Below are 24,664 nucleotides of genomic sequence, written 5' to 3' on the forward strand. Positions count from 1 at the left end.
TTTTGAATACTTGCCAGAGCTGCATAAACCAGATAAGAAATATAACGTTGGAGAAGGAATACCAGGTATACTAAGGAATAGACGTGTATGGCATATACTGGGAAATAAGGAAACTGAAACTGTTCCATGTAAGATCCCATACATGGCCAAGAATTAACCCCCTTTACTACTGATCATTTCCAAGAAGCCTGTGTGTGGTCTGATGAAGTCTGTTGTTTTTATGACGAAAAACGTGGTGATTGTTCAAACGTTTAATGTTCCATCTTTTGTGTAATAAACTCTGGTTTGATTTATCGGCTGTCCAGTGCTTTAGTTCGTCTTCTTCACAGTGTGTTATTTGTTTATCATTTTTTGCTCGCACTGTGCCTCACGTCTTTGCTTGCCTGTGTGTGGTCCAATTACAGACTATATATTGGTGACCTTTGACAACTATATATAAAAGACTATATCTACATAATGGTTTGACATACTGTCTTGAAATTTTAAAGAATGAACCTGATAGAATTACCAATAAAATTTTACTAGATTGTGTTTCTATATTCTAAGACAAAGGAGCTGCAGCTTAAATTTTAATGTAATTTTATGCCACATCATTGAAAAAAATCAAATTTTTATATAGAAATATGCAGTCTTTTAGATATGAATTCATAAAACACTATGGGTGGGATTTAAGAAAAAGTCCCACCCCTCATGGTTATTTGCCTACCACAGATAGGTCAATTACCATGATGGAGAGAAAATGCATTTCAGAGGCAGCTAAGGCAGAAATGAGCCCTTTCGCATGTCTTAGACTTGCACTTTGGTTGACACTAGCGCTGTTTACCTTAACAGTCCATATATCACCGTGGCAAAGGCACCCTCCTACACTCACACAGACAGATACATGCACGCGCGCACACACACACACACACACACACACACACACACACACACACACACTCACAAGAACAAATATCCATGGCATAAGCCTTAGGTAGGCTTGACATGAGGAAAGAGATCTATGGATGCAACTTGGCTGACTATACAACAGAGATTATTACTCAGTTCCTTTTTAGCTCTTTATCACTCCCTTCTTGCCATATATCAGCCCCCTACAGTCATTCATCCTGTTTGTTCTCCTTTGGGGAAGAACAGAAGATCACGGGAGTCCATTATCAAGCAGTTATTGTCTTTTCTTATTTTTATAGTAACCCCTTCACTGGCAGATGAAATGTCCACTAACAATGAGAGGGCCTGTAATGCTTTCCACTATAGACATGCATATTCATGCACATGCCCTGCAAAAGCCACCACCAATGTGGAATCTCAGAGGCAAAAGCACATTGCATTCCATACTCCTTTCTTTCTAGAAGGTACCATCACTGCAGTCAGCTGAACTGCCTCTATTCTCCAAGTATGAACAAGCTGACACTGGACAACCACTACCATTATCCTTTGTCTGACTCCACCAATGCCCAAGTTGCTAACTGACCTTTATGATGCCACAGAGCTGGGCTGGTTACTCAGTACTTAGCCAGTCTCCGGAACACATAGGTTAACTGCAAAAATAGGGCTGGGTATTTCTAGACAAAATAAAACAATAATAAATAGAAAGAGCATGAGTTACAATGCAATTAGGAAGGACTGTAATGAGACCAAGAAAACAAAAATAATATATTTTTTGTGTAATGGCAAATAAAAAGAAGACTTAAGATAGATAGGAGGAATAAGGACTGAAATTAACACTAAGCTTTAAAGTAACAAAAGAGCCTGGTGAATTGCAAAACTACAGACTGAGAAAATTTCAAGAAGATGTGAAAGAGGGCATGATTACTAAATATGGGAACCAACGAAGGCACAAAACAATAAAGTTGATACAAAACAGACACCACCAGTGTGGATAAATGTCACCAAACTAATAACTTTAATACAAAAGATAGACACTGAGTGCTTTCATTCATTAATTATGGAAATTCATCAGAGTGATAATCACTAAAGAAGATGCCCCTATTTAAAAAAATCTCCACAAATGGAAAAGCAATACATAATAAATAAATGAATATATAATAAATAATTGAATTAAATAACTTGTTCTTAAAGCAATATTCACTAAGTTTAAAATAAAAATAAAACTACTTGTCCAGTGCTCCAGTCTAAAAATGCAAAAAAACAATAATCTAAAGTTAAAAACATAGAAAATGTTAAATGACAGAAATAAGCAACTTTAATTAATTATACTTTTAAATGCATATGTGTAAGTATAAAAATAAATATAAATAATGGAACTATTAACACAATTCCTGCCACAATAACCCTACAAAATATCACTCTGATGAAGGTCCACAATTAATGAACGAAAGTGCTCAGTGTCTGTCTTTTGTATTAAAGTTGGGCCAGATTCAATAAAACCTACACTAACTGTACACCAAGTGTACACTATATGTATTCAACAACATCTCTACCACATTTTGTGTGCTTTCTAGTCACTCAGTAAGATTGCACTAAATGTACATATAGTCTGCACTTTGTGGTAACCTTTATGAAACCCTGTTGATATTTAAAACTGCAAGAAAATCAGTACGAAAACTAAAATTAGGAGGAAGAAGTTGTGAGTTATACCTGTGATGTTTGTTCACTCAGAACGGTGCACACTTAGAGTAGGCATTATTGAATCCCGGGGATTAGTAAAGGGATATTTATCCGCATTGCTGGTGTCTGTTTTGTATCATGATTACTAAGTTTACCCAAACATATTTTTGATTCAGGAAATAGTTTAGATATCTATTACTGGATATATATATTTAAGTATACTAGATACCTTCCTGGGATCACTATCTTATTATGGTAGAAATTTTTCATTCCTTTAAGATGATCATTATGGCTATATTGTCTGGACCTTTAACATCCTGGTACAGTCACACTTAGCAAAATAGCCTGATATGAGTGGCCAACAAACTGTGATCCAGAATGCCTCATGATGGTTCATTAAAGAATCTGATCTGTGAAACTCACCAAAAACATTCCTGGAGTCAAGCTTGAGGGTCATGATCAACATTTAGTGTCTGATGGCTGAGTGACCCATGTAGCTCAGCCCAAAAAGGTTCCATGGAGCTACTGAATAGGCTCTCCAACTGCAAGATGAAGGGTAGGCCAGGAACAATCCCAAATAAGCGGTAGGTGTGAGGGGGATAGATTAATACAGAACTGACTCTTACAGAGGAACCTGGATCTTGAGATATGGAATGTCACCTCGCTTCTGGGGAAGAATCTAGAGCTTGAAAAAAAAACTCTTGAAAAAGCAAGAGGTTGAGAAGTTCCAGCTTTATTTAGTTGGTCCTGCCTCTACACACAGCACTGGTTCTAAAACTAGCCTTATCAAATAGACCATGGCCTTTCTCCTACTGTACAGTTTACCCTAAGAGAGGCACTGAATGGGTATGGAAATGCTCATGAGTGCTTAGGTATGTGTTGTTCAAGTGAAGTTTGTGCCAGTAAACATGACAGTCATCTCAATGCACCTCTGAATTGCAGAAAGGAAAATTCTGTCTGTCTGTTGCTTATGTATACACATCTGATGAATATCCAGAGGATTCATTCTTATTAGAGGCTGCATATATGGTGCCAGATAAGGTGTCACCCACTGATTCTCAACTTACTCGGATAGATTTCAGTTCTCATGCCAAGACTAATGAAGATACCTGGAAGGCACTCATTTGGTTGAATAGCTTGCATGATCAGACTCTAAATAGTGAGTTGTTATTGCTCTTAACAAATGCCATATTCAAATTTAAGAACACTGATAAGTATACTTAGTGCCAGAGCACGTACGGCCAAATGCTGTTGACAGACTTCACATCATCAGACCTAAAGCAATACATTCTATACACACAGGTCAAGAGACGTGCTGAGCTGTTAAATGACCACCATTTGGTTGAAAGGTGGGTTGGGTGTATGGAGCAGTGGAAGGATAGATCGTGAACCCGATACATGAAGGGAGAATGTCCTGTCAATGCCTAACTGATGAATTCTGTACAAGATAAGTTCAATCTTCAACTCCAGAACAGCTAAAGGATTGCGACTATGGAATATAACTGTATCCTGTTCAAGACCCTTAATAGTTAAGGTGGTGCAAAGGAGATGGGGTTAAAGGGTGTTTAATGCTTGTCATAGGAAGAACCGTATGGCCTACTTGAGAACAGCAGCAGTGATAGAAGCTGTCAGGTTAAAGAGCAAGGACTTTTATGCAGTGTTAGCAGGAAGATCCTGAGACATTCTTGATTGGTACCAACAAGTCAGAAAGGCAGCAGCTGTGGTAGTCATCTAAGGCCCAGGTATGATTGAAGTTTGACATGTTTAAGACATATTACTTTTTGACTGCCTCACAGAAGTTCTGACAAAGCATCTGTCAGCTTAGGAGGGTGAGGGTTGATATTGCCCATACTGTTCTCAGCAAGGATTGAAAAACATTAACCTTAACTGGGGGTATTATTAAAAGGTGGAAAGAACATTTTCAGGAAATCCTGAATCTGGTGGACATGCCCTCTTCTGTGGAGGCTCTGCCAGAATCCCATGGTATAAATGTTTCCATTTTAACAGATGAGGTCACATGGGTTATTAAACAGCTCCCCTGTGGCAAAGTTGAAAGACTTGATAAACTCTATCCTGTAATGCTGAAGAAGATGAACGCTGTTCAGGTGTCAAAGTTAACACAGCTTTTCAGCATTGTGTGGACATGTTTGACAGCACTTCCAAATTGTAAAACTGGGGTAGTAGTCCCCATTTTCAAACATGGGGAGAAAAAGGTATGTTTATAAAATGTACATGCTCATCAGTCTCTTTGGGAAACCTTATTCCTGGGTGCTGGAAAGGATACTTCATCCAGTAGTAGAACCTCTGATTTGTGAGGAATAGTGGATCACTTTTGTCAATGCACAGATATTGGATGGGTGGTGGGAGTGCAACAATAACGGTGTACCCCAGATTATCTTGTGGAAAATGTTAAAATAGTAAATGGTCCCAGTGACACTGGAGTGTGATATTTGAAGCCCTGTATTTTACGACAGTGCTGTCTGCATTCTCACAATTAAGTCAAATATATTTAAACTGGGCATAGGAATCCACCAACAGTTAATTTTATCTCTCCTGCTGTATAATTTTCAAGGTTAGGATATCCAGGCACAGCCAAGGCCTAGAGATTATTATTTGAGATGTCAGGGTTTCAGCTTTGCCGATTGTAGAAGTTGTTCTTTTAGCCTGTAATGACTGTGATCACCAGCATGAGAAATGGACCAATCTGTTGCAGAATGTGAAGTGTCTGAGATGAAAATCAGCTCTTTGAAATCAAAGGACGTTTCTCTCCTGGAAAAGAGTGGATTATCTGCACAAAAATGGAAGCATCTGCCTCATGTTAGAAGCATTTAAGCATTGCTAGGTCTTGTTCACAACTGAGGATAGAAGAGAGCAGAAGATTAACCAGTTGATTGGTGCAGCAGCCATGGTGGTACATGAATTATTCTGTAGTCTGGTAAGGAAACAAGAGTTAATTCAAAGGACAAAGCTATCAATTTACCAGCCAGTCTATATCCTTATCCTCATCTATGATCATGAGCTTTGGGTAGTGACCAAAAGGAAGAGATCATGAATACATGTAGTAGAAATAATGTCCCTTCACCGGGGAGCTGGACCCATTCTCAGTAAACAAGTGAGGAGTTCCAATTAGCAAAAGTGATTTGAGCACCTTCTATGGGAGATATATACCAGACACAGCTCACTGGGAGGAGGCCTAGGCCACAGTTAGGATTTTTAGAGGGATTATGTCTCTCTGTCTCTCTCTCAGCTTGCCTGGAGATATCTAGGTACTGAACAGGATGAGATAGAGACTGTTTCTGGGGGTATAAAAGTCTAATCTATCCTGTTTAACCTGTTACCACCTTGACCCTCATCAACACAATCAGTTTAGAAAATGACAACAGTGATGATGATGATGATGATTATAATGATGTAATGGCTTGGATAATGTTGGAAGTGAGTATGATTCATGTTATAATGAGGCCCCTAGCATTTATGAAGATGAGATAAAATATGGTCTGAAAACATTAAAGGGTGGAAAGATCCCAGTCCCAGATAAGATTTCTAATATGTTGTTGAAACGGTTTACTATTGAAACCTGGAAACTGCATGAGTTGACTGGTCAGATGGTCAACCTGAAATCCTGAATCTGTAACACTGAATTTCCAGCCAGGTCCAAAGTGAATACATCAAAACCTGTAGTTCTATGTATTTGACATAGCCGGAGGTGACATCAGTCAGCCATGCTATGCACCTTCACGTACCGTGGCATTCCATAGTCAGTGAAACGTGTATTTTACTATTTTTCAGGGGGGCAAGCCCCCCTGCACCCCAGACACTCCCTGCAACTTATATATACCAACTCCGAGATTGCACTACAATGAGGAAATGGGATAATTCCCTGTTCCTCACTGAACTGCGATCTTGGTGCACAATGCCAAACTCAGATACTCGAACTACACTACCCATTTGCTGTAGTGTAGTCGATGTATTTTGAGTTGGCATTCTGCCCATTTGAAAACTGACTATCGGCCACATGCAGGTCGACAGCAGTGACTTTGTGTATTTAATTGCAAACCTGTTGAAACAACTAACAGATAATTTAACTTGTGTCTTTTGCCACTTGTATAATAAAAGCCTGACATAAGGGAAAGCAATGTGTTACTGACAGCAAGCTAGTGTTGTACCATGTATCAAGGGCAAGGAGGAATTAATGACGGTAAAAACTGTAACACAATCAGTTTATTAATTGCAATAAGGAAAGCCAATGGTGCAGATTAAGACAGACTACTCAAAGAGCTTTGTAACACTAGAAGACAAGACTGGAGGCAACATGCATATACAAGGGGACAGTCTGCATTATCTTGAGTAGATGTAGTTTTTGACAGAACATGCCAGGTGATCCACATAGCAGTGCATAGGTGGACATGTTTCTTTCTTAGATTTTAGTAGTGTTTTCAAAGTTGTTGACCCACATATATTGATTGATAAGTTGTTACTTCTAGAAAAAAAATTCTATGACCATTTGGCTCCACTGCTGGCTATAAGAGTGAAGACCATGATTAAAGACAAGGATGGATACTGGACATATACACACAGTGGGACATCATTACTTGCAGTATACTTGTCTTATATTAAAATCACAGAAGATAGCCCACAGATGGCATCATAGTTGATACTTGCATTACTAATAAGGGAGACCAAAATAAACTGCAGGATTTTCTAAAAACAACTTAGTCAGTGAGCCTCATTGAATGGGAGTCAAATATTGGGCAAGACATATTCAGAGATTTGAAAAGATAAGAAATGTGCTGCCATAATTTGTCATTATAATATAATTAATGAGGTTGAGTGATATAATAATTTAAAAATCATATCTGACACTGGTATGAGATTTGAGAAATACACTGACCTAGTGTATCAAGCAAACGTCAGAAGTTAGAAGGCCTCTTAAGATATGTACCTAGTAGAAATTTGGTAGTTGCAGTCCCACTATACATAAAATTAATGAAACCAAACCTAACATTTGGAAATGCAGTTTGGTATTCCAGTACCAAAATACAGTCCAGTAAACTTGAAAGAGTAAAAAAATACCTTCATAAAAGGATTAGTGGAATTGCTTGAAATCCATTATGTAGTCAAGCTAAGACAGTTGAGGCAGTTTTCTTTAATGTAAAAACATTTTAAAAAATATATTTATATTTAAGGCTTTCAAAGATGAATACCTTTCTTAATCTGCAGGCTTGTACAAGTCACATCTTATACACAATATTGGAGGAAAAATGTGCTTCAAGAAAATCAGTCATAACACTATACAGGGAAAATGGTTTAGTATGAATCTTAAGGTAATATAACAATCTTTCAAGTTAAATCAGGTTTGCTTCTGCTTTAGAAAAGTTTAAGGTATTGTTAGATATTTTTAGGAGAGATAAGGTTTATGACATCTGTTAGGGTAGTTGACAGTGAAATTTCATTCAGGACTTCTTGGTTAATATTTGATAAATCGATTTTACTATATTGCAATGATCAGTACAGGCAGTTTTGGTGGTCTATACTTCCACTTACAGAAATTGTCCCTATTCTGGAAAATTAAATGAGAATTTTACTTCTTAGCTAATACCAACTGAATAAAGATATATCCTTAACATGTACTGCATCCCTCAGCATCATTTATCCATGTCTAATACAAGCTGAATACAATGCACACTGTCTGTACTTAAGTATAAAAAGCAGTGTTTCAATTATCATTTAGCAGGAATTAATAATGTTCTGTTTTTTTACACACACACACATATATATATATATATATATATATATATATATATATATATATATATATATGTATATATCTTCTTCGTGTGGACGTGGTTCCTATAATAGATACAGGCACCTGCAGTGCTACTGTTTTTGATTATTTGCTTTCGAAGGTCTAGCCCATTTTTGGTTGATACAATACCAACTACATGCAGCAATGTGCTTCACAGCATAAACAAAAGTTGTACATCATACCTTATAGAAATCAGTCAAATGCAGTTTGGTGCCCTGTACATTCCAATGACCATGTAAACTTACTGAGGGTTCATCCAAAAAACAAGATCATATCTCTAAAGCAGTTTAATATTTTCTAGTGAATTTTCTTGGCATTATATAGATACTCTGTTGTAAAGTGCCCTTAAGTTGTCATTTTATGTAAAGGCAATAAAACAGCCATCCTATAAGCCCACGTTTGTTATGACTTAAATATAATGAACACTTTTACGTTATAAGATTTTAAATGGATGTAAAACAAATATATATATATATCCTGTGTGATTATATAAAAAAAATAATTCTGAAAGAAAAAACATGGGATGTATCTTCATTTCTTTCATGGAGTAATAGATAATAATGACTTTAGCTTCTTTTACACACATCTGTCCATTTGGAATATGCCCTTTCTGATGGTATACATCTCCTTTGACTATGAAGAAGTCACATAAAGTACCTACAAATAAAAATTAGGATAATTTTGTAATGGCATATAATTCAACGTTGATACTACCATCCATACACAGGCTAATCACTTACAGGGTGCACCTTTGATGTTTGACGCTGATCAAGAAACAAAATACTAGCTATAGGAATGCATTTCTGAAGGTTAGTTGTTTTTCCAGACTAGGTACACCTTCAGTGCTTACTGCTTTATATCATTTTTGTATATATACACACACACACACATACACACACACACACACACACACACACACACACACACACACACACACACACACGCGCGCATGCACCCACACACACGCGCATACACATACACATGCGTACACACACTCATGCATACACACACACACACACACACACACACACACACACACACACACACACACACACACACACACACACACACACACACACAGACTCCCATGCATGTACACCAGCCCACCTACACCTGGTTGTTTATATGTGATCATGTTATAGTAAGTCACCTGTTTTCAAACACTAAACCACCACACCCAGTTACCACGCTCTTAGTATGTAGAGTCAGATGCTTGACTTTGATCAAATAAGAATGTTTCTGCCCAGGATAATGTATTCAGTTTAAGCTTGTCACATACACATGCAGTTTTAACTGGGTACACCTCTGTTGGTTAATATTAATTCACTGAAAGAAAATTTTGATCATCATAATTTCTTCTTCTTCTTTGACACACATACATTTCCCGCCCAAGATCATTTAACTTTGATGAAACAATAGTGGATCAGTTTCTTTCATAGATAGACTAATCCCACCTCCTGAATTAACAATTATTGATTGTATACACATCCAGTATTTCGCTGTGATCAATTAAATTAAGTTTAGCAACAGAGTAAAGCAGCCAAGTCAGTTAATATACACAGATTTTCACTTCCTGTTCCATCAGTATTTAAGTGTGATCATCCTGGCAGTCCACTATAGATATCCCCCACCCCAGATATTAAGACTGATAAAAACAATATTTGGAAAAGGAGAAAGCCCTGTCTCTCCACATGTTCCTGTACCCTTCCAGACATAAACCAGCCTCCAAGACCTTTTGATCATTGGTGGTGCAGGAGCTCAGTAGCACATGATATGTAATGCATGTCACATGCCATCATGCATAAGACTGCTTATATTATAGTCATGCTTCTGGTTTAGTTTTGGGTTTTTTTATAATTACAGGGTGAATTATTTAGCCAATTCTACTTAACGAGTTACACTATTTGTTTAAAAAAATACCACAGAGCTAATAAGCATATGGCTTTTAAAAATTCATCACAAGATGCACGCCAGGTGAACAGCATGCATCCTTTCTTAGCATCGTACTATTGTGCTGATTGTGAAGCTTTCCTTCATGGGCATTCACCAAAAATGGGCTACACTTATCCTAGTCATCAAAGTAAACGAATAAGCGGATGGATGATTGAATAAAAATAAGTTAGCTGCAGTAGTATTTGTCAGAGACGGGGATTACAGTCCTCTCATCCACGTTGCGTCCCCCAGCAAATATAAAGAATAAGAACAAACATAATGAAATATAAATATAGCATAACTAAGTATAAATAAATAAATAAATAACTAAGTGAGAAATGGTCCTCATAGCATGTATCACATGTGCACTGTTGTCATGGGCTATGCCTCAAATCAGCCATTCCCCAAAAAGATTCATGACTAACAGGCACAGAACAGGCTTATGAACATTGTCTTTCCTGACCTTTCTCCCCACCTCACTCTAAGCTCAGTGCCTTAAAATGCTGGCTTGCCCACATTAACCATCATTCTACTAAACCACACTATTTTCACACACTTACACACACTTACACACACACACACACACACACACACACACACACACACACACACACACACACACGCACACGCACACGCACACGCACACACGCACACACACACAATCACAAAATAATTTCAAGGTTTCCTAAGATTAGTAAGGATTTCCAGTGTTAAAACCTTTCTATCCTGACTTATGGTAGTTACTGCTACCAGCTAGACTCAGTCCTTCTCACAAAAGATTACTAGTTTCTGACACCAGCAAGACTAAGTCCAAGTCACAAAACATTACCTCTCAGTGTACTACTTTTAGAGATCACCCGTGTTAAAAAAAAACATTAATTTTGGGTAATTTTAGCTGAGCAGTGTTTCCGATGTGGATACAACAGCAAGTCACCACAAAGCACTACTCTTACGGATTACTAAATAAATAACCATTGAATAAATATAAATCTGGTTATACTGAATTGTAGTAGTCCCTTTCTATAGTTTGATCAGCTCTGAGTTTTACTGTCTTGAGTGACATATACTAGTTGGACATGCTCAGGCTAACTGTCAATCTCAGACTAACATCATCAGCCTGGATATAACATTACTGGGTACAATTAACCATAAACTGAAAGTAATTTGCAGATGTGAATTACCTGTGCAGAAAGGCATGTGGAGCATTAACTGCTGAACAACAGTTTTGCCCCATTTTGACATTTAAAACTTGCATTTTCCCTATTCTGATGATACAGAGTGAAAACAATAAACTTTGGCCTCAGTGACATCAGTGTGGGGGAAGACATGAGGTATGTCCTCAGAATTTAAAGGACACACCATTGTGTATGCTCTAAGACTTCTCCAGTAAAGTCTATGGACACATCTCACTCTGTCTCTAAGGTAATGTCACTAAAGGATATACTAAATTATTTTGGCTGTGGCTTAATGAAAAAATTACAAAGCTTTTTATTAAAATATGTCCAAAAATATAATGACTGACAAGAAGGAAAATGCACTGTGGCACTTAACTAACTAGATTTCATGATGCACATATAAATTTTGTCAAATTACTTTAATGTAAGTTTTGTTATATGTTTTAATTAGGTTCATATGTTCATATGAGGTTACTAGGATGATGGCCCTATGACCTTTACAAGCCTAGCCATGTAAAAAAAAAACTGTGTACCCTAACTGACCATAGTTAGATGGTCATTGTTTGTAGAGAGATTCCCCTGTCTATGAGGGAAATAGGTGCCACCCTTGGGGTGAATTTACGATTACCCATCCAAAGGTTGCACTTAAATAGGGTCATTGAGGAGCTCTGCTTCACATGAAGTGGGAGCTTATTCTAGAGGAAAGGCAATCTCTGGGAGACATATCTATCTCTCCCACATGTTTTGTTAATGTCACAGGCTAGGTGGAGATCCCTGGGGCAAGTGACTCGTCCCATTTGATATGCGGATGTGCAGCATTTCCATTAGGGTAGGGTCAGATATTGCTCTGCAGGCCCAGCACAGGTTACCTCTCAGCAGCCTGTATGATACAGAGTACAGTAAGAGGCTTTCAGTCTTTCCATGTAGGTCAATTTTTGGAGGCCCTGAATTCTGTTGGTTAGAAACCTCTGTGGTCTCTCCAGCTGCTGTGGATGTCTGGTGAGGTACATACGGAAGGGAGCATTGTACTCAATTAGTGGTGTGATAAAGGTTGAGTACAGTGGAGTTATGACCTCCTTGGTCTTAGATGAGATGCCCTTATTAATGAGATGTGCAGTGTAGAAGGCTTTCCTTATCCCTACAGGCGCACGGTGATCGAAGTTTAGATTGCTAGCAATCTGTGTTCCCAAGTCTCGGACCACTAGGTTTGAGCTTAGAGAGGTGCTATCTATATCATAATTAGCAGGGGCTACTTCTTTGCTAAAGGGGATAATGAGGCATTTTTTTTGCATTTACTTTTAGTCTGTGGATTTGGCACCAATCATTGGTGTGTGTCAGTCCCTTCTGTAATATGATGACATTGTTGGGGGAATCTGTGATTGCGTCCAGTTTATAGTCATCTCAAACTTGTTAAGCCACAGGTCATCTACTTTTGCCCGGACTTCAGAGAAATAGATTCCAAACAGTAGTGGGCCCAGCACAGATCCTTGTGGTACATCACTGGTAACTGGTTTATTGGTGGAAGAGAACCCCCCCCAACTTTGACAGTGTGCAATCCTCAGCTGGAAGAGTTTCTCAATGATCCCTGAGTGGGGAATTGTGTCAAACACCTTGGCTAAATCAAGGTAGGTGGTATGTACTGCTTTCTCCTCATCCAGGGCTTTGGTGACATTCTCAAAGAAGTCCACCAGGTTTAATAAGCAAGATCTATCTTTGATAAAACCAAACTGAAACTGGTCGAGAGTTTTAAGGTTGCCTATGTCCTGGTTGATAAGGTCTATGATGATTCTTTCCATGGCCTTGCAGATAAGGCTGGTTAGGCTAATGGGTCTATAGTTATTAAGGGTCGGTTGATGGATCCTGTTTGTGCAAGTGGATTACAATAGCTGTTCTCCACATCACTGGCATAAAACCAGTGCTCAGGCTGTGGTTAAAGAGAGTGCCAATTGGTTCTGCTAGGTCTTGTTTTAGATTGTTTAGTAAGCAGCCTGGAATGTTATCTGGTCCCATAGAGGCCGTATTTTTGGCCTTGGAGAGTGTTTGTATAACCTGTTCTTTAGAGATACTCAGTAGAGGACTAGTGTCGGGAATGCTATGAGGTATGGCTGGTGGGGGCAGGGGTGTGCAGTTCCCCCCACCCATGTTGGTGAGGAATAGGTCTAGGGCAATTTTTATCTCATGCTGTAATACACAAATGAAAGAGTATTAATTAATTAATTAATTAATTAATTAACTAATTAGAAGCACTCATTTGAGTAATGCTCTTGTCAGGTACAACATTGGAGGTTAAATATTACAGTATGTGATAAAGATCCTCATGATACTGCAATTTCAATATAACAGCTATAATAAAAATGAAGTAACTACAAAAAATATATGACAAAAAGGAATAAAACAGCAGTACAGTCACACTGTGACACTGCAACAGTAACTTATTGTGCATGTAAGGAGCCTAACCCTCTCTTAACCACCCACTTGTATATTTCTTAAAACATTTATACAATGTTGGGAGGTTAAGGAAGGTTGGAATCCCAGTTGGATGCATTACAATAGTGGGTGCTTATATTACAGTAATTACTGTTATTTTGAATATTTTCATATTCATCTCTTCAAAGGATCAATGACATTATTATAGTCCATTAAAACCTCTTATAAGTACAGTATCCAGGTAACTTTCACATAAGTTGTGATGCTGTAATCTGTGTTTTTATTTCTTTAAGTTCTTTATTATTTCACGTGTACTTTTTTGTTTGCCTATCATACAGCTGTATGTGTGATTGGGCTATTTGGTAAAGAAGAATGCATTGGGCAGGGCGTACTACTGCATCAGTTGGGGGTGCTACACTTGGTTATAACCATTTGTTTAATAAATTGAATTAGGTAATGCATTTTAATCCTTCTCCACATCTTCCTGATTTACCAAGATGAATGGTTCTTCTACCTGTTCCCAATCAGTCCATTTGTTTTGCAGTAGAGTGACCTGAGAATTCCTCAGGCAAGGTGAAAGCCCTATGGCCTATTCATTCCTGGATGGGAATCCCTGGTTAGATCATCCACTTTCATAGGTTCATAGGTGTTCATAGGTGTGTACTAGGCTAATGGCCTTGGAGCCTTTACAAGCCTAGCCCATAAAAGTGCCCTGGCATCATGCCGCCCAACGTTAGTTCCCAGTGCCTCTATCAAGAAGAGCCACTGGACTGATCCCTGTGGTGAACTTTCTATTTCCTAGCCACTCATCAAGATTTCTCTTGAAGAGGGTCAGCGAGGTGCTCTGCTTGACATTCATGGGAAGTCTATTCCAGAGCATGGGCAGTCTCTGGGTGAGGAACCTGTCCATCCAGAATGTTCTGTTGATTGTGGTAATGAGGTTGAGGTCTCTGGAGCATGTGATACGGAGGGACTGGGATTTCTTTAGATGTAGCATTTCTAACAGAGCTGGGTCAGACATGGCTTTGTAAGTCAAGCAGAGATCGCATCTAAATAGGTGATATGAGTTAGAGAATAGCTGGAGTCTTTTGAGTCTGTCCATGTAGGACAAGTGTTTAATGACTAGGATCCTCTTTGTGAGGTACTTCTGTGGCCTCTCCAGCTGTTGCAGGTGTCTAGTGAGGTACATGCCAAATGGGGAATTATACTCGATGATTGCTCTAATGATGGAAGAGTAGAGAGAGACAATGACCTCTTTCTTCCTGGATGCAAAACCCTTGGTAATGAGATGTGCCACACAGAAGGACTTTCTGACCACAGTGGCAATGTGGTGGTCGAAGGAGAGGTTGCAGTCAACCTGCATCCCCAGATCTCTTATAATGCCTTCAGTGTTCAGGGGACTCCCATTGATGTGGTAATTAGTGGAAACTGAGTTATCAAAGGGGATGACAACACATTTTTTGGCATTGAGCTTAAGGCGACTCTTTCAACACCAGTCATTGGTCTCAGTGAGGCCTTTCTGTAGGATGTCTGCATCACTTGGGGAGTTAATAATGGCTCCCAGCTTGCAGTCATCTGTGAACTTGGTCAGCTAGATTCCCTTTGCATTGGCCTGAACATCTGAGAAGTAGATGCCGAACAGGAGAGGACCCAGGACCTCAGCAGTTTGACTTGGAGTCCGGTACTTTCACACTGTGGGTTCTATCTGTGAGCCAATTTGCAACCCACCGAGTGATATAGGAGTTGATGCTAAGTTTGGTGAATTTATCAATAATTCCCAAGTGAGGAATGGTATCAAAGGCCTCGGCCAGATCGAGGTAGGCTGTATGCATTGCCTTACGTTCATCCACAGCCCTGGTGACTGACCCAAAAAGTCACCCAGGTTCGGCAGGCATGTTTTCCCTTTCACAAAGCCAAATTGCGTGGGGTCTAGAGTTTGGAGATTTCCTATATCTTTGTTAATCAGGTCCATGATGATGTGCTCCATAGCTTTACATATCAGACTAGTCAGGCCAATGGGGCAATAATTCCCAGGGTCTGTAGTCGCTCCCCCTTTATGGAGAGGGATGACTGTAGCAGTGCACCATTCAGTAGGAACAAATTCTGAGGTGAGGCTGTGACTGAACAGGGCACACAGATGTGGTGCCAGTTCACTTTGTAGTTCATGTAGAACACAGCCAGGGATATTATCTGGTCACATGGAAGCTGTATTCTTAGACTTGGACAATGCAGCTTTAACCTGCGTTGCAGTAATGCTGGGTGCCTGGCATTCTTCTGGTACTGTGATTGGTCCTTTAGGGAAGAGAGGGGTAAAGTTGGCAATGAATCTGTCGGCCAGTATGTTGGCAATATTTGTTGGCTCAGTATAGGAGGTACCATTGTGCAATAACTCAAAGCAAATCTGGGTATTGCCGTGAAGGTTCTTGATATAGCTGTAGAAGGCTTTGGATTGTTTTTAGTGTCTGCCACAATTCTGCCTTCATAGCTGGCTTTAAAGGATTTGATGACTTCATTGCAAGAGTTGGTTGGTAGGGAGAGGTTTAGCTTGCTGGTTCTGTGTGGAGCCTAATCTCTCCTCCCTAGTGAAGCATCCCCTCACCTGTAGCAGCTCTTCCATGCTGTGTGGTATCTCAGCCCTCCAAAGGGGAGCATGTCTCCAAATGTCCGATTCCCCTCAGCTTACTGTGTGACTTGTACACAACTGGTAGAACTCACTTGGCTTCAGCTCCACCAGTTAAACACCTATTGCACTGCTAGGGGTTACTCATGTGGAAAACAGTAGTCATCTTCCTCCTCTATGCAGGATGGGCAAGCTGTCAATTGTCACTCATTCCCTTCTTCTTCTTCTTCTTTTGCTAGTTCCTACAGATGCCAAACTGCTATCTGCTATTGGAGCTCAGGTCACCTGTATGTAGTCAGGCCGTTATCTGTCTACATCCCAGAGCTGGCTTGGAAATTGCGTATACACAGACAGTGTACAGTTTTGCACAAGAAATAAAAAAATAAAACTTTCAAACAGACTGCATAAAGAAGATTAATGACTATCTATGCAACTTAATAGCATATACTTCAAAGGCAAACGCTACAAGCATGCACTCAATCACCACTAAACTCTGCAGGTTCATCACTCTCTCCCCTAAGAAAAACACCACTGCAAAACCCTAGAAGGAACAAAATGGCTGCCAGACAAGAATGAACTAACTTCCTATTAAACTTCCAGCTATTCAAACTAATATACAAGCAAACATTCTCCCAACCCCATCCTACAACCTCAGTAATCATGACAATTTTGCTCCCTTACTGCTGATCCCAAAAACAAGCTTCACTGCACAGATTGCTGCTTCTCCATTCTCAGCTCCAAACCCTGGGAATGTATTCCCTCTTGTTTCAAAGAAATAAAGAAATATCTTCCTACCCTGTGTTCAGGACACAACTAAAAACTCATCTAAACTTTCTAAATGACATTGTTATGTTCCAGCCCCATCACCTAAGCATGCCATATTCTGTCACTGTCTAATAACTTTCTTACTCCCTATAACATCTAACTGCATAGCACACTTACTTAAAAGATTCGACTTTCCTTGTATGTAGTGTATATAACTTCTGCATAATGAGTAAGCTCATTCCAGCTTCAGCTGTATAACGTATATAATTTCTCATACTAGATGCTTAACTCTACTTATTGTGCATTGCTCTAACCTTGTTGTTCACACTGTATTCTATTGACACTCTGTCTGTATTGTATAAATTAATTTTATGGCTGTACTTTTCCCTGGGCAGAGACTGAAACTGGTCAGTTGTGATCAGTGCTCTATCCCAGTAAACAAATTCAAATAAATAAATAAGTAAATTTGTTTGTTTGTGTCTTTCAGCTTTTCCCGGTTAGGGGTCACCACAGCGGAACTCCTGTCCGCTAATGATTGGTAGTTGATTTTTACGCGTCAAGTTACCAGCCCTGATGCACAACCTTCAACAAAGGTATGCCCATTCATGCATGTCTCCACGCAGAAGACGCTCTAGCTGAGAATCGAACAGGACAGCGTCTTACTGTGAGGCGACAACGCTACTGCAGCACCACCACCGCGACAAATACATTTCCTAAAAACCTCTGGCTAAAATAGTCTATAGGTCCTGTCTACAATTATCCAAGAACCGTAAAACAAAACAGGCAAAGCAAAATGCTGGCAAACTAACACTTTTCATAAAATCCATGAAGCATGCACATCCTAGACACAACAGAACTAGGACTGTTAAAATGGTACCTGTGAGCCAGGTTTCAGGAGGAGGATCATGCCACCTGATTTCTTTGTTTTCAGAATAGACGTTCACTGAGGACAGCAACATCCAAGCAACAACATATGACTCTTTCCTTGCCCTGTCACTCAAAGTTCAAAGTGCAGACAAAAGACCTCAGTCAAAATTTTATGAGGGATGGGGCAAAAATATGAGACAAAATTAGGGACATTTGAGAGGCATAACCTATAGCGTTATTACTGAAAGGTAAATCACAGGATGTCTGTTTATGTAGGTATTTTAACACCTGCAGTAACTGGACAGGACTGATTAAGCTAAATGACTTAATACATTGTGTGTGTGTGTGTATGTGTGTGTGTGTGTGTGTGTGTGTGTGTGTGTGTGTGTGTGTGTGTGTGTGTGTGTGTGTGTGGTGTGATAGCTCTCAGCCTCTTACTTCCAGAATCAGACAAATCCAGAAATAATCAGGGACAATCAAGGACACTTCAAAAAAAAAAAAAAAGTTTTATTAACTTGAAAAGATGACAGAATACGAAAATGTGAATTAGCATGAATTTTCTAAAGTAAAATAATTCTATAATTATTGTCATTATTCATTAAGTATAATTTACCACCTTTTCTCCAAAAATTGCCAATTTCAAGTGGGATTAGGAAGCACAGATCAAAACTTTCAGCCAAAATCAGGGACATTCCTGAAAATAAGGGAGAGTTGAAAAGTATTGTCTGTGTCTCTACATCTATGCTTCCCTCCTGCACCAAAAAAGTTAAGGCTTTTTTATAGTTTACACTATACAATTAACTAAAGTTTCACAGTAAAAAAAGTACTTGTCCTGTGCAGTCTTATTCACAGTTCCACAACATGGTATGTTTTGCATCTCTGCTGCATTTCACAGAAAAGCAATTGCATATTTTATACAGTTTTGCTCATTTCACAACTTTTTTACTTTCTTATAAAAAAAAACAGCCACAGGTTTATACATTGTTCCCACAATATTAATATAATTAACAAAATGTAGCCTTGTGTGTAGCTAGCAGAATGCCGTAGTCTTTGTGTGGAAGGCCATCACAAAAAGCAGATATGTGTTGGTTTAAACAAAATGAAAGTAGAAAATGCAATAAAAAAGGATGATTCTGAGAGAATGTGCAGATGCAAAAACTAGCAGGAAGAAAGTAAATGACAAATGTAAAATGTAAAATGGCAAACAGGAATCCTAGCTTGTGTACAAGTGGTGCATGAAGGAAGTGAATATGTGTGATATGCAAAGGAGGCACACACACAATATGATCAACAGCAGGACTGTACAGCAGTATGGTGCAAACCTAACTGATAAAATACATTAGTATGATCTCTACAGAATTAGCAGGTGTGAAACTGAGTATGGATTTGAATAGATGAGATGTTTTATCAATGATTTCCTTGAAATGATATAATGAATTATTCCCCCCACATTATTACATAAACTTGAAGTGGTATTCAAACTATGACGCTATCACAATGGGGAAATAAGAGGCAGTGATTTATAGTCACAAAAATATAAAAGCGGCACATGTACATTTCTGGTACAGGGAAAATAGCACCATATAAAAAGAGTAGTAAGAAAGATTTTGGTGGACGTGGTAATTCTTTAAGAAGCTATAGATGTCATCTAATATAAACGTACTACAGATGAAAATGCGTCAAACTTATTGGCAAAGCCTAAGCAAGAATTTACTAAAGCTTTGCTCATGAAAATTAAGAGTCTAAATGTAAAAACTGAACTAGACCCAAATACTACTCTATACTTGAATGAGGCCAGCGAGGTACCTTTTGCTTTAATGTGTAAACAGAAAATTAGCCATGAAGCCTGGAAAATAAAAGGGTGTTGTACAACAACTGTGAATAGTCTAATCCCATAATGTACCTCTCAACTTCTTTGTGCAATGGTTGTAGACAAAGGCAAAACTAATGGGGAGGAGGAACAAAGGCCCAAAAAATCAGGGACTTTTTAAAAAAAGATTACTCTAATTCACTCAGAAAGTTAATAGAATAACATGTTTTATATCAATAAGCATGTTCGGAACAATAGGACGTATGAAACTCTACTGACTAGCATTATTGCCTGACTGCAGTCCTTTGTGATCTATCAGAAAATCAACAATTTTATGAGGGATAGAGTGAAAATATGAGGCAAAATCAGACACATTTGAGAGGTATGACCTATACTGTTATTACTGAAAGGTAAATCACAGTATGTCTGTATATGGAGATATTTTCAAAGCCACTACCAGTCTATAATTAAATAGAGTACAGTATCACCTGTCTAGAATGGTAGTTGCTTTCATATCCCTGACAGGGGGAAGCAACATTTGAAATTACCATGGTACAGACTGTGACGCTGAACCTAACCAGTTACACAAGTTGATGACTGAAGAGGTCTGCAGTCCAAGTATGATGAAAAAATAGAGCTTTGGCCAAAGAGTAATAGACAAAGAATGTTAATCAACACCATGAGGATAGAAATAATGTTGTTATAGTATCTGCAGTGGAGGACATCCCCACAGGGCATAGCATACTCTTCCAAGCTCAGTGGTGCCAGAGACACACTATCCTGAATATCAGAGAATTATTTCAGAAATTAAATATAGCAGGAGAGGGTATTTTTTATTTAAGAAACAGTATTAATGCTACTAAGATGAATATTTGAAATTATTATTGTCAATAAATAAGCACACAGAGTAACATGGCAATGCAGAATGACAGTACTACAATAAAATCATTATTTGTGTTAAAAGCATGATATCTGAGGTGTCGGGGGGGTGCCACTGACTGACAGACAGTAATGCAATGCCAGCAAAATTATATATGTATTTGAAATATATGCTTTTAAATAACAACTATTGCTCATATTGATCCAGCTCTGTAAGCCATGACATTGCACAGGTCTGTTTACCACATTTTCTCCTTTCCTATGCATCTCAGCTAATTACCTGCTGATCCTATCCACTCTGTCTCTGTTTCTCTTTGACTGGTCTCCGACTATTTCTGAGCCATTCATTTCAATACATAATCCAGTTTGACAAATTTATGCTGCTATGAAACCTACATATCAATGCCAAGTTACTCTCATTACTGATTTATTTTCTTCACTGTGTTTTATTTTATTCTGTAATGAATGCTTAAGTTTCACATATTGTCACTCAGGTCTACTTATTTCTGAAAAATGTACTTTACAGATGTTCATGCATTCTTCACTTTTGGAGTTTTATCCGCAGGCATCTGCTGAAAAGGGGTTACAAATGTCCAGTCAGACTTTCTCAGTCAACCAACACAAATAAAATAAAATAAATACTAAATAACCTCACCTTCAAAAAGGCACTCATAATCCCCTACATCTTAGACTAGGTATACAACAGTTCATTTTGTGTCATCTAATAACATTATTTTTTTCTCCTTGTTTAATCCCTTGCCATCTACCTCTTTTTCTGCATCACACTCCTGTTTCTTCTCGACAGTCAGGACACCTGCCCAGCACTGCTTGATTGTTCAAACAGAATTACTACCCTCTGAATAATGTGCTTATCACGCAGGTTCAGGACAGCTTATCTGGCTACTGCATAATAACAAAACCTTTACACAGGTGCACATGAATTACAACCAGCTATCTTTGCATATAGTAATTACTTATCATGTACCAGCTGTGAATTCACTTACTGGACTGCCTTCTGCACCACAGTTGATCCGGTGGAAAATGACAGTTAAATGGAGAAAAACAAACAACTAACTAAAGGAAAAATAAAGGGAAAAAAAGGAAAAGACAGGAAAATAAACATATATATACACATTTTTTTTCTGAACACATGCATGCTTGCTTATATACTGCTCATTTTTTTCTATGTTCTAGTTCTGAAGTACACTTCTTAGCTGTAACATTTTGTACAAAGTTTAAATTCTGCACAGCTTTTCTTCCCTGGCCTCCACTGAAAATGGGTTATAATCAGTCTGACTATCCAAGTTAGCAAATAATAAATCTACAGCTAAAGAGATACGGAGCTGGCAGTCTTTAAGAAGGCAGTCCGTTAAGTGAATTCACTGGTTGCAGGAGTCCTAAAAAGATGACTGCACAAAGTTACCCGGAACTTCCTAAACAGGTGAACGTTCAAAGGCAGATCTCTCAGTACAAGAGGTAATTGTGATAAAACTGCAACAATGAAAGTCTCGCCTTTTGACTGATAGAAAAGAAATGTATGTATTACCTTGCTGCATGGCAGAAAGCAATGAAATTACGGCAAGGAGGCTTGTGTCTACAGCCATGTTTGCTTTGTGCTGGTCCCAGGCAGGTCACAATGAAAAATAACAGCACAGTTAAGTAAATGAAGGCTGAATACTGTAAAATCATTTACAGGCAAAAAAGCTTCCTGCTAAAACAAACATTTCAGTACATCCTGAATGTTGCCACTCCCACGTACTTAACCCTTCAGGTTCTCAATCTCTGTATCAACTTAAAAAATGCAGCTTTGAAACGATGGCAGATGTGCCAGTCAAAACATTCAGCCTAGTATGCCTCCCGCCTACAAGTCTTATCCTTCCTGAATTTTATTCTCAGACTAATTACTTTTTTAAACACAAATGTACAAACTATTTGTTACTTTCATTTCTATCACTCTGATTTTGATGCCACTGCCCTGAATGTCAGTGCTGGAGAGACTGTATTTTTCTTTAACTCTGAAGCTGTATAAGTCAGCAGCTGCTGTGACAAGTCAGTCAGAAGGCTGTATCTTGAGGAGTTGTTATTGAAGAGTGCTAGACTATTGCCGTCTCCTGGAAGTTTAATTGTTTACACAGTGTGTTTATATGTCACTCCGGCCAGCTGAATATTGCAATGATAATTTCACAGCCGGTCAGCATTAAATCAGCAGTGTGATTAAGAGGACAGTGAACTTGATATTGTAAAGTGAGTTTAAAACATTTAGGTTTATAGTCAATAAAATGCAGACGTATGAGAGGTGATTTGAATGAAGCATATAAAGCATGTATCGATCCATATCTCTGGGAATATTTAGGAGTAAACAGAAGACGAAGATCAAATAAAGTAAAACTGGTTAGATATGGAAGAAAGACAAAAGGGGTACAGTATAGCTTGGTTTATACCGAAAAGTGTGGGATCATGGAATTCTTTACCCGAACAGATAAAAATCTTTCTGACTTTGAGAAATCAGGCAAACAAACACAACAAAAAAACTACTAACTACCATGGTGAAAAATATTTTGAGATTTAGACAGGCTAAATAGGATTCCGCACACACCTATGCATATTTGTGTACATGTATGTGTTTCCACAGGGACCTACTTGGAAAAAAGTGAAACAGCATAAATTTTTATATAGGAAGGACTGACTGAATAGCCTTTTGGCCTTGCAATCCCCATAAAGCTGCATATCATCACAGGGCCACCTGACTGCCCCAAGTCCTATCATATATCTCACAACTCAGTACAACCCCCCCCCCGGAATCGAGATTTATTGACTGACTAACAGTGTGCCATTGTACACATACCTCCATAGCCAATAAGTCCTCTATCAGGAAAGAATGAATAGATATATGCCCTAATATCTGTCAATACTTACAAATTTATCTCAGGCACTCCACTCCACAACCACTGTAGATATCCAAACACTTTATTGATTTCACAAAAATGCAAGTTGAGCGCTTTCTTCCCACAATCGGATCTTCCTCAGAACATTTACAATACCAAAAAACTTGCTCTTAAATAGTCATAAGCAACCAAATCAATGTTGTTTTCCCCTATAAGGAGAAAATGTTTTTTAAGTAAATGTTTTTTTGAGTAGGATTGCTTTAAGTATTTTGTTAGGATGTTAATTGTTTAACTGAAATAGGTGGGGTGGTTGCTTATGGGTATTTAAGAGCAAGTTGTTTGGTATTTTAAATGTTCTGAGGAAGACCTGATTGGGGGAAGAAAGCGCTCAACTTGTATTTTTGTGAAATCAGTAAAGTGTCTGGATACCTACAGTGGTTGTGGAGTGGAAATCTGTATCGTTCTTGGCAGTGTTTCTGCGTTTGCTATCTCAGGCACTATTCCATCCAGACTGTGAGGACTGAATGACAAATCATGTGTTCTCCCCCTCTCCTTGACTGCACCAGATTACCTGCACTACTCAACATCTAACACATTCGATCCTGCTAATAAAGACACAAACCTGAAAAAAAAAAACTTCAAGGAAAAACATGGAATTACTTTTTAACCCCTAAAAGGATCACCTTTGCCTTTTCTGATCAGTAGGTCCTTAAGCTGCACCCTGTTGCAGAATGTCATTCATTACATTTACGAGGACTGGGGGGGGGCAATTGAGTAGGTTCCAGTCACTCCAATTTGCTCCCTCAAAAAATGAGCATGACATTATGTAGGACAGCTTTTCAGCACCCTGTTCTAGGCATAGCTGAAGCAACTAACAATTCCCACTCTACAAAAAAAAAAAAAAAGTCCTGTTACCAACACCTATGTAAT

At 38.6% G+C, this 24,664-nt stretch overlaps 1 protein-coding gene across 1 annotated transcript in view; it reads right to left on the reverse strand.

Annotated features, from left to right (window-relative positions):
- The window catches only part of MGST2 (microsomal glutathione S-transferase 2), a 127,858-nt gene extending 105,046 nt beyond the window's left edge, over window positions 1–22,812 (reverse strand). The window contains exon 1 of the mRNA XM_044061629.1: window positions 22,396–22,812. Within this exon, the coding sequence (XP_043917564.1) occupies window positions 22,396–22,453 (58 nt within the window). The 5' untranslated portion in view covers window positions 22,454–22,812. The remainder of the gene's footprint in view (window positions 1–22,395) is intronic.
- Window positions 22,813–24,664: the final 1,852 nt, after the last annotated feature.

The sequence above is a fragment of the Protopterus annectens genome, chromosome 2.part0, assembly GCF_019279795.1.
Source record: "Protopterus annectens isolate FY-2018-M chromosome 2.part0, PAN1.0, whole genome shotgun sequence".
NCBI lineage: Eukaryota > Metazoa > Chordata > Ceratodontiformes > Protopteridae > Protopterus > Protopterus annectens.